Source organism: Macrobrachium nipponense, chromosome 26, assembly GCF_015104395.2.
Source record: "Macrobrachium nipponense isolate FS-2020 chromosome 26, ASM1510439v2, whole genome shotgun sequence".
Lineage (NCBI taxonomy): Eukaryota > Metazoa > Arthropoda > Malacostraca > Decapoda > Palaemonidae > Macrobrachium > Macrobrachium nipponense.
This window is the reverse complement of record NC_087215.1, coordinates 35,664,432-35,676,646: the sequence shown is the minus strand read 5'-3', so window position 1 is coordinate 35,676,646 and position 12,215 is coordinate 35,664,432. Positions and strand designations below refer to the sequence as shown.

The window sequence follows — 12,215 nt, the reverse complement described above, 5'->3', positions numbered from 1 at the left end:
CGGATACGACATCCACTAGGGATCGGAGCGTCCCAATGTATTTCACCGTGTTTAGTACTGGCCCCTGGTTGGTTAATTGCAATCGTCCGAATAAATATTACTTAAAATTCTTGTTCAGTATGTAAACTGCATAGAAAACACCGCAACTGCCATAGTTTAGGCCGCTGCGGATAAGTACCCTAGATCTAACCAGTAGTGTTTTATTGGCCACCGGTCAGAATACTGGTAACTTTTGGTGATAAAGATAGCACACTTCCCTGCTAAAACTGTACCATCATTAACGGTGTGATTTAAGTTCGGTAACTTCGTCGTGGGTAAGTCATAGAATCCAAGCATGTTGCAGTCGCAGGTCACTAGTAATTTTGTCACAGCGGTATCTGTTTTATTTTTGCGCAGCTGGACAACATTCCGGCACGTAGGGTACGTAAATCCACGATTCATCACTGGGAGCAAACCAAACTGCCATCGGCGATTACGTTCACGGCCACGACTTACGATTCAAAATTGCGAATGCCAAACCAGTTTGGCGACCTTGCGTGCCTTCACATCGTGTAATTATTCGAGTCTTATGACCGGCTGGATTGGCTTGAAATTGAACATCATTCGTTAATTTAAAACTACTCATGCATGCACCTTGGCCACGAAAAAGGTCGGTGGCCAGGAACAGCACCCGCCCGCTGTCAAAGGCAAAATGTAAGAAACTATCGAATGCGTGGCAAGTACTATAAAAAAAAAAAAACTGTTTTTTTCATCGGTCCATCCGCCTGCGGTGTTTTTGTATGGTAACACTGCGTCCCGGGCTTTAGATAGTTACGCTATTTGTAAGTTTTAGGTAAATAAAAGAATATCTGGGTGTACATTTGCAACTGAAAAGTGTTTTAATAATTTACTGTATGCGAATTACACGGTTAATATTCGAAATAGGATTTCATTATAATCGTTGAATGTAAGCTGAATGTAACTGTCTAAAGCCCGGGACGCAGTGTTACCATACAAAAACACCACAGGCGGATGGACAGATGGAAAAAAACAGAGTATATTAGCCACGAAACGGGCAATTTCCTGAAAAAGGACCCCCCCCCCCCCCTAGCTGGAGCAACCTTCCGGTGCAGCAGGAAAGAGCATCCTGTTTTTTTATCATCAAGGCATAGTTATGACATAATTACTCGAAAATATGTCCATTCTACATATATTGAAAAATAAACAGCTTTATTCCACGGTGTTCTGCACGTAGCAAGTTACCTTCGTATGGGCCCGGGCAAGTAAGCTGCTGTTTTACCTTATATATTTTTTCTCTCGTCTGTCTTACGGCACTTATTTCTATAAATTTGTTCATTTTATTCCCCATGCAAAACGCTATGTCCAGAAGCATAAGAAAAAAAATGATCACGTCAGTAACTGTCATGCAACGTGAGTCTCCATGAAAGTGAGATGTAGGCAGATGAACAGTAGTTCAGTTAATGGCCAACCTCTCGCGTATTTCAGTACTAACACCGGTCTTCATTGTTTATGGGGTTTGGGTTCACAGATCACGTCTAGTAAAGGTTAGGTAGAAAGCCAGGGTATGGAAGTCAAAGTTAACTAACTAGGGTCAAGTAGTTACTTATTGTTTATTGCATGGTGCCTCTCTCTCTCTCTCTCTCTCTCTCTCTCTCTCTCTCTCTCTCTCTCTCTCTTATTTCCTGCGTTCTGCAAGATTCATCTAGCAAACTATATTTAACTACCCTCAAAGTTAGCCCGACAAATTACCGAATCGAAATAATGATGCATTAAAATATGACCGGAGAAAACATGAAAATGTATTTACATGAAGGTAATATTATATGATTTTGGTCTTTTGTTGCGTTTTGCTGTTATTATTCCAACTGTCGACTTCCAATTTCATCTTTAAACGCACACACACACGCACACTATATATATATATATATATATATATATATATATATATAATATATATATATATATATATATGTGTGTGATATATATATATATAATATATATATATATATACATTGTTTGTATGTGGGCTTGAGTGAGTGGGTGATTGTTTTAAAGAGACCAAGAATAAATTCTGTTATTAAACAATATAATAGCAAATTATCACATTCGCATTGTCCTCACATCATTTAGCACGATTCTGGTCTTTTTCATAACTTATATCTCTGCATAAGGTTTGGTCACCAAAGTTAATAAGCTTTTCGGCGTCTGTCCTTGTCTTGTATACATCCCCATCTGACTCCCTTTGTCTCTCTGTCTGCGTGGCAGTCTGTCTTTTTTAGTGGTCTGCGTTCCTCTTTTTGATTACCTCAGGAATGGTCTTGACGTATGGTTGAGATACCACAAGACGAGGCTGACTGTGTCCTCTGGGTGTCTTGGATGTCTGCACGGGAGCCTGGCCGTGTCCCCTCGAGCCACTGTCACCGACACAAGCGGACCTGCGATGCAAAAGAGGAAAGATTATCAGAAAAATGAGCAGAAACTGAGAGAGCGTTCCATGTGTTGCAAAATGAAACCGGAAGGTTTTCTATTGTCGTCGGTATGTGAAACTATTCTTTTTACTATATGCTACATCATTTTGAACAGTAAATATGTAGGTTTAGTATACAGGGCTTATAAGCGCATCCAGGAATATACTATCGTTGATGTGTTCTGATTCGTATCTTCCACCAATTATCAACGCTTCACAAGTAAGCTGTCCCTCTCCTGATCTAGGTCTAGTCTGTCATACATGGACTGGCGTGTTAACAGACGTAAATGACGGTGCAATGATATGTGATCAATGAATTAATTCTTAATTTTGGTCTAAAAATTAATAAACTTAATAAAGCTAAACAAAAGGTTAGTAATCGCCAAGTTATGTTAATTATGGTTACGACTTTAAAATTCCTGGAAATAGAAATGATTATTTTGTTATTTATTCGATTACTTATTACACGAACTCTGTATGATGTAATTCCATTCGACGATGCGACAAGATCTTAAGCGATTGGGCAGAGATTCAGTATAACAGACAATTTGCTTTTATTTCACATATGAACTAACAAGCAGAATTGTAAAAAGAAAAAAAATATATCGTTAAAATAAATACAACCATCAAAAAGCACTGAGAGACAGAATAATTCCACAAATGTCCAAGTCCCTACGAATATATGAATGTGGGCAAGGGCTAGAGTACCTGAGGTGAGGGCGTGGATACCCTTTTGTATATTAGTCTGTATATGGCCTGATGGAAATGAGTAGACTCGACATAAACATATAGGGAATTGGTGATTTACTTTGCTTCATTTTCATCAGTCATTATGGTTAATTAGGATCTTGGACTTGTATGCTGAGTATAGAAAGATCTTCAGTTTCTCAAAGAAGAGACCTGGAATTTGAAGAGGCTGAAGGGTCTTCCCGAAGTTTAACTACCCCTGGCGTTTGAGGGCTAGGAGTCTAGTCAGTTGTTCCATTTGGATCTACTGACACTAACTCGGACATTACTTGCCATGTTGTCATTTCATTTATGCTTTTGTTTCTTTATTGCGTTGGGGTGGGGGAGGGGATGTAAAGTTATTGGAAGGTTTCAAGTGTAACACTTCCATCGAAGTCGGATTATTTGTATGTCAAATAACATAAATAAGATATGTACCACTAGTTTTACACTTAGTTTTTTTTTTTTTTTTTTTTTTTTTTTTTTTAGCTAAAAAGAGGATAAAGCAAAAAGAAATATGGTAAAATATTCTCTTAGATTTCCCAAACGTCTAACATCGTAAGAGCAGAGAATGGGTTTTTAAAAACTTAATAATCTCAATGGAAATGGGTGAGGAAAAGGTGCCTAAAAGTCATCGATCATAAGACGGAAATTATTAGAGTGGAAACGACTCCTGTGGGACACTTACATAGATTTATATTGGCGTTCCACGATACCAAGGTCTTATAACGTTATTATGCTTGCCTACGTTAGTACTGCTTATGATATGTTTTTTTCAAGGTACATCGCTAAATTCTTTTTGTTTCATGTTGCAACAGCATATACATGCCGATAAGTTTTGGCTTAAGATTACTTAGAGTCTGGTGACTTTAGTGATACATGAATTCCATAAATTACTAGGAAACAAATTATTATGCAAGTGTTAGTTTACAATTTTGCCCATCTTTGGTATATAGCCGATGAAGTGATAGGTAAATTAACACATTATTTGTTGCCATACAATGGAAAATAAAATATTCTAGGTGTTCACCATAAAACCGTTGGGTTAGTCAGGTTGTTTAGGTTACCTAAACCGGCTTTGTCTCTATACAACCTTTGCCAGAATGTACATATGCTGTCACCGTGTTAATTAAGGTATTGAAGAGACTGTGAGACCTGATGTGTACGTCTGGATTCTTACCAGCCAACAGACACGACAGAAATAGCACGTGGCTTGGGACAGATGTATATCTGCGTTCATTTACAAACAAACCTACGCTCTAATCGTCACGTTAAGATAGGTTACAAATCAGCAGGAAGAACAAAGTAGAAAAACATATTGCTTTAACTTCCTGTTAACCGTAGTCCTCGCGTAGATAGTTGGAATAATAGCCACAACTACTATACTCTGTTTTTTTCCATCTGTCCATCCGCCTGTGGTGTTTGCGCATGGTAGCACTGCGTCCCGGGCTTTAAATAATATCCTATTTCGAATATTAACGGTGTAATTCGCATACAGTAATTTATTAAAACACTTTTCAGTTGCAAATGTACACCCAGATATCCTTTTATTTGCCTAAAACTTACACAAAGCGTAACTATCTAAAGCCCGGGGCGCAGTGTTACCATGCGAAAACTCCACAGGCGGGTGGACAGATGGAAAAAAAAACAGAGTATAGATATTGAAAGAAATAAACATATCCGTGCCTCTATATACCCAGTGTCCAGAGTCGCTCAGGGTCAATACAGGGCTCATGCGCGCACCCAGGAATATGCTATCGTAACTGCGTTCTGATTCGTATCTTCCACCAATTATAAACGCTTCACAGGTGAGCTGTTCCTCTCCTGAACTAGGTCTAGTCTGTCATACATGGACTGGCGTGTTCACAGACGTAAATGTCCTCGGTGCTATATGTGACAATGAATTAATTCTTAATTTTTGGTTTGAAAATTAATAAACTTAATAAAACTAAACAAAAGGTTAGCAATCGCCAAGTAACGTCAGTTTAGGGATACGATTTTAAAATGCCTGCAAATAGAAATAACTATTTTGTAATTTTATTTCTATTACTTATTACAATGAACCAGATCGTATGATGTAGTTCAATTCGACGATGCTACAGACCTTAAACTATTGAGCAGGTTTTAATGGCAATTGAAATGTGAATGTGAAAATGAGCAATTGTGAAGATATGAAGTATAACAGACAATTTGCTTTTATTTCACCTATGAACTAACACACAGAATTGCCCCCCAAAATTATTATCGTTAAAATAAATGCAGCCAACAATAATCACTGCGAGGGAGAATTCTTCCACAAAAGTCAAAAACCTTACGAATATATGAATGTCGAATCATTAATTAAAGATTTCCGACGGCAAGGGCTACAGTTATGTAAGACTTTGATGTAAGGCCGAGCAATCATCCCCTAAAAATGTTCACCTTCGAAAGAAATTATGTTTCTGTACTACCAGAATATACTAGTTACTTGTTGCCAGACTCGAGGTCCAACTTTAGTTCAAATTTCTCAAAAATCCATATATAACTATTCGTAAAATCCTGCTAAAACACACATAAACAAGAATAAAAATGTCAAACTGAAATACAGAACACAAACAAACGGAACCAAAATAATAAAATCGTTCTTAGTTTTGATAAAGGAATATTTTCTTAGGCCATATCCTTTCAAATTCAATAAAGATATAGAAATTATGTGACAAAATCTTTATCCGAAATTGGGACGAGTAAGACACCGAGTTAACATTAAGAGCAGGACAGCCTTTAGCCAGCTTGCTGCATTTTGCCTTGTGTTTACATTGTAATGTCAGTGTTGATGAAATGTTGTATTGTTAGCAGATCGTTTTAGGCAAATTCGTGAATTCAGATTATTTCATATATATATGTGTGTGTGTACATATACACAAACACTTACTACATATATGCGTGCATGTTAATAATGATCATTGTTTCCTTCTGCAAGCAATATTGCAAAGATAAATTCCGTAAAAATAATTAGATGTTCAACATTTTTGGATAGATTCTTTTGCGACGTAACAATGAGAAAATCAAGGTAAAAAAATCCCAAACCTTAGCAGCGCATGCAAATAACAATTACCGTTCCAATGTGGAAATCATGTAACACCCACTATTTTGTGGTTCCTTCGCATTAAAGGTAAAAAATATAGGTAAATTTACCCTCTAACCCTCTTTAGGAACTTGTTTCCCAGGTCATAATCATGTAATAATGAAGAAATACGTTTTTTTTTTCTGTTATAACCAAGCAGTGTACATATACGGTTTCTTTACACACACACACACATATATATATATATATATATATATATATATATATATATATAGTATATATATATATATATATTATATATATATATATATATATATATATATATATATATATATATATTGGTTCGTGCAACACTCTAACTTATGCCTTCTACGGTAAAGGCTGCGAATGAGTAATACTTTTCATTTTGACATCAACTTCTAACGCCTTGTTCATGTCATAGAGGTCATAAAGTGATCTAAGATCACACACAACTATTAGCGGACCATTGTCTTTGATGAGAAGGGTTGTTCACACAGTCTTCATACAGTCCTTTGCAATTTACGGCTGTATCACACGAAGAGTTTTCAGTGCGGCTATTTTTCTTGTGAATAAAACATTTAAAAAGAATCCTGGAGGATTCTGGAAATATTCACAAAACAAGAGGGGTTTGGACGACGCAATATTTTTTGGTTGTGTTTTAGTTCTTTCGTGGATGCAAGACAAGTCCTTCTTTGCTGATTTTAAACTTTTGGTCAGGGCATCTCTTGAGGAGTTTTATTACTCTCTCTCTCTCTCTCTCTCTCTCTCTCTCTCTCTCTCTCATTTTGCCTATTCCTTATTTTCACCAAATATTCTGGCCGAAAAAATTCTCAAGGTCATATTTATCCTGATGAGAAAATGATTTTCATAATATGAACACTGACCCGAGTTATGATGCGCATATGGACGTTCATTTGTAGGTTTTCTCAATATACTGCACTTAAACTTGAACTCTTGCATAATACATCTGGCTATGGTAGATTTCTGTTTTGAGCTTTGAGAGTGAGTTTTATAAATAGAACCTTTTCAGTTAGCTTGTGTAAAAAGCGAATTAAATGACCGTCAACGGGAATGGAACACAGTAACTATCATACAACTTTGTATATAGTATGTTTTATAATATTGATTATAAATGTGTCAGCTAAATTCACCACTAAATGATTGTGAACTCATAATTATTAACATGCAATTTCTCCAGCTCCAAATGGAATTGTGATTTTTTTGTTTATCGGTAAGAAAATTGATCTCATCCATTAGGACGTTCGTAAAATATGAGCACGCCTGAAAACTCAATGATCGGGTATTCAGATGAATAGGGAGGCTGTTACATTTTTCCACAAGATCAATTGAATTCTAGATAGGCAGATTAGCAATGGAAGGTTTCCCATTAACCCAGTAATCACGATGAAGAGCGAGACGAAAAGTACCACAAGGTCGCATATCTAGCACTCTCTAAATAAGCCTCTGTTCCTTGCTCTTTCCCTTCCCACATCCTCCTGGTGAGTGCTAACAACCGCTCTATAATACATGTGTAATAAGCTTCTGTTGTTATTTGCTTTGAGAGGGTGGAGTAAGTGCGAAGAAAGGATTAGTATGGCCTGTTTCCTCTTATTTTCATTTGTGGCTTAAGAAAGAATACGGAATCTACTTTAGTCATGCATCGTCTTATGTACCAAACTTTGCGAAATTCATTCCCTGGCGACACTGGGAAGAACATCCTCACCGCCCGCGCCCCCAACCCCCCGCCAACATCTGGCAAGATTCTTGACAGATATTTTGACTTGTGCACGAATCTATTATAACACATATTGCTCCCTGGACCTAAGTAGCGAATTACGTATACCTGGCTGTTGGTCGAATGTAGTGAATTAGAGAGCATGTAGTAAATAGATTCAACAAAAAATGCTTTCTAAGAACCGAAAAGGTAAAACTTTTTTGCGCAACCTTCACATTACCCGAGGAGTACACAAAGGTCGAAAACCGGGTTAGATTAGGAGAGCTTGTCCTATGTCATTCCTCTTGGTCGTAGGTTATTTCCATGGCAAAGTGAAGTTCTTGTCAATGGTAATTTGTGTATTTATGGTCGAAAGAATAAAGATGTCTCGCATCTAATCATAGCAAACTATTATATATATATATATATATATATATATATATATATATATATATATATATATATATTTATATATATTATATATATATATATATATTTATATATATATATATATATATATATATATATATATATATATATATATATATATATATATATATATTATATAATATATATATATATATATATATATATATATATATATATATACTATGCATGTGTGTGCAAAAACGCGTGACAGTTTGATTCTTTGAGATATTACGATTAAAAATTACCTATTATTATCACATAGACTCAATTAATACACACATACCCGCGCGCATACGTATGTGTGTGTGTGAATGTATTATAGTAGATTCACATCAACCGTGCATGTGATGTCTAGGCCAGTCCCTTACGACGCTCCTGATTGGCTGCTGATAAGCCAATCAAAGGGCTGGACACTCTCAGTCTCTCTCGAGAGTTCTCATGGCTAGGATCTATGTTCCACCTCTCCTGAGGTATACGTCTTTTAGGAGAGGTGGAACATACACCCTTCCTATGTGAAACTCTCCTCGAGAGACTGAGAGTTTCCAGCCCTGTGATTGGCTTAACAACAGCCAATCAGGAGCGTCGTAAGGGACTGGCCTAGACATCAAATGCACGATTGATGTGAATCTACTATAGTACTATATAATTATGTGTACTATGTATGTGTCGCCTTGCAGTTTCGTGTTGGTTTATGCAGACTTCTAAACAAAGCCATTGACGTTTCGCCTATAACGATTGTTTCTTGACGTTTGAAACTTTGATCAGAAACAAATAAAAAACAAAATATTCTATCTGTATGATCTATGTTGCGACACCAAATCATAAATAGTTGTTGACCAGGGCCGAATTTTCGACTGCAACAGGAATTTCCCGGAACTGCGAGTTCTTTAATGTGGGGGAACATTTGGGAATCTCCTTTGGGTCACAAACCGCTGATACACGGTGGCAATATTTGCCTCGACGACCACCAGCAGGTGAAATCCCTGACCGTGACATTTGGAACCTCGGGGAAGGATTCGCATTTCGTGGCTGATATTCCTTGGAATATTGGAGTGGGAAATACCAAAGGGCGAAAAAACATGCAAATGAAGGATTCGAAATCCATAACCTTTTCCTTCATCGTACTTTAGTCTGTTTTTGATGCGAGGTCTACTGAATAAATACAACATCAATTGGTTTTTCCATGAATGTCCTGTTCTTGTAATTATAACGATATGTATAATTACGTGACAGACATAGTCATGTACACAACATATTGACATATTTCCTCTGTATTTGAAGAGAAAGTCTTTTCTCCAGTAAAACGAGATGTGATGAACCTAATCATCAACAGAACGTTTCAGTTCCATATCTCCCGCAGTAGGTTTATAAATAAGCAAAGAGCAAATATCAATATTCATTTCAAAGGTAACAGCAAAAGCGTCGGCACGAGCGATGAATTCTCAACTTTTCGAGGTTTTTTTTTTTTTTTTTTTATTTGTATGAGTTTTCCACCAATAACCTTTGATCAGAGTTTTGGGAATGAATGAAACTACTGTCCATTCGGGCCAGGATCCAAACATTAACATTAAGGGCAGCTTTCCAGCTCAAACTTAACTTACTATTACCAGATAAGAACTGATTTGAGTTTAATTACGTATCTCCTAAATGTCTGTCTAATTCAGATAACTTCTATCTTAGCCGTATGTTCATTCTGATAAATTGGTGATCAGCCTTATTTTGCTTTTTAGTCTAGATATATTTCCGTGTGGCCACTATTGATGGAGATCTGGTGAGTGTGACCAATGCCTTCCCCGCAGTCGCACGCACTATATCAGTATTATATATCTATATATATATATATATATATATATATATATTATATATATATATATAAATGTGTGTGTGTGTATAATATATATATATATATATATATATATATATATATATATATATATATATATATACATACATATATATATGTAATTGTAATAGCCACAATACCCTCTTAATTAACTTCTCGAATTCTTCACGCTTTTTTGGATACTCTTGTCATTACAAAGCCTTGAGATCCGAGTGCAAGAAATAAAAAGAAATTATGATGTCCTGGTAGCAGAAAAAGAACCCGGATTACCATAATCACGACTGAGGTCAAGTTCCCGGCATCCCGCTACAGGACATTATAATTCCTTCATCTTTCTTGCACTAGGATCTGAAGGCTTTGTAGTAACAAGCATACATGTACCTGGCAAAAAGTGACAATAGACTCAACGCACACACACACACACACATACATACATATACTAGACTATATACATAAATATATATATATATATATATATATATATGTGTGTGTGTGTGTATGTATGTATATGTGTATGTATTATTACATAATATAGTCACATCGACATAATTTATATATGCAAGTGTCCAGAAGGTAAATGGAACATTGGTTATAATCCGACCCGTTTCTTTTTATATATATCTAAGAAATTTTCAGAGTATTACTACACAGTGGTTTAAATTTACAACGCATATAGTAGAGGGTGGCACAAACGAAGATACGACGGTCGTAAACCAAGGATTCACGCCTGACTGGTGGAGAAAGAGGGGAGGGGTAGTGAACTCTTTAGCATTTGAGATCAGTGTACTCACAGAAATCTCTATCTCACCATTAAGAAGCATTAGAGCAAACGTAAGACTCACATCTACACCCTTTAATCTCGGAGAATAAACTGAATAACTCATTTCTCTAGGCACGTGGTCTTGCTCTCGTCCCGTATCAACCACCTTTCTTAAAATCCATACATTTACATATTTGTTATGAAATTAATGGATCGAGTTTATACGTACATGGACTCCATATTGTTTCTTTAGTATATTATTGAAAAAACTATTCTTTTTTTCCCTGTTCAATCAATTGTATGATTGTTTCCATTAACTTGTACGAAATTCTTCTGTTTACCTGTGCATATCTTATACATTTCTATGCTGCTCTGGTCTCTTTTATCCTAATTTTCCTGTTTGGTCAATATAAAATTGTCACAGGAGGGTCATACATGAAATTTCCCATTTGCTCTCAGGAGAGTTCTTTGTAAGAGCTTGTTTCCAATGTTTCTTATTGTTATTAATTGGTACATTAAGGCCAAATTTTATATGTAGATGGGGAATATCTTTGAAATTATTAAAAAATGGTAGGAGAAGCAGGATTTTTGTTTTGAAAATTTCTTTGTTGTTATCATAACGATTCTTTTTTGTCGCTCTTAATGTATTTTCTAATACAGAATCTGGATCTTTTCAGTCTTGCCTGTATTCCTGATTACATCTGTTTCATCATCAATTGTTTTCAGGGCTACACATATGTAACTCTTAAAACGTGGTGTGAAAAACTAATTCTTTACTTTTTTAACTTTGACCACAGCAAAAATGCACATAGGCAGAGATACTGACGGGTTCTTCAGAAAGCCGTTCCATTACTGTAATCATGAGGAGTCCGAGATCATGCCATGTTATATACGTAGCATTATTCAACCTCCTTCAAGGTGTTTGTGGCGGAAGGGAGCCCAAAGCGACCTTAATTTTGATTAGCCATGAAAAAACTGCTAATTTTCGTCCTTGATGCTTCACACTTCCGTTGTTTCCCGTGGTGAGCATTTTCTCTTTAGTGGACAGCTGGGCTGAGCCACTGAAACGAAATTAATGATTTATGATGTGACAGCAGGATAGTGGCGAGTTGGTGATGCAATGAATAATTCTGTGTCTCTGACTGCGCAGTACAGATAATTGTCATTCTCCCCCATTTGCTTTCTTTTGAC

General features: G+C 36.3%; 1 protein-coding gene across 1 annotated transcript in view; it reads right to left on the bottom strand.

Annotated features, from left to right (window-relative positions):
* The window catches only part of LOC135200187 (cell adhesion molecule DSCAM-like), a 361,028-nt gene that overhangs the window by 157,837 nt on the left and 190,976 nt on the right, over positions 1–12,215 (bottom strand). Inside the window, exon 3 of the mRNA XM_064228563.1 lies at positions 2,306–2,435. Coding sequence (XP_064084633.1) covers positions 2,306–2,435 — 130 coding nt within the window. The remainder of the gene's footprint in view (positions 1–2,305; positions 2,436–12,215) is intronic.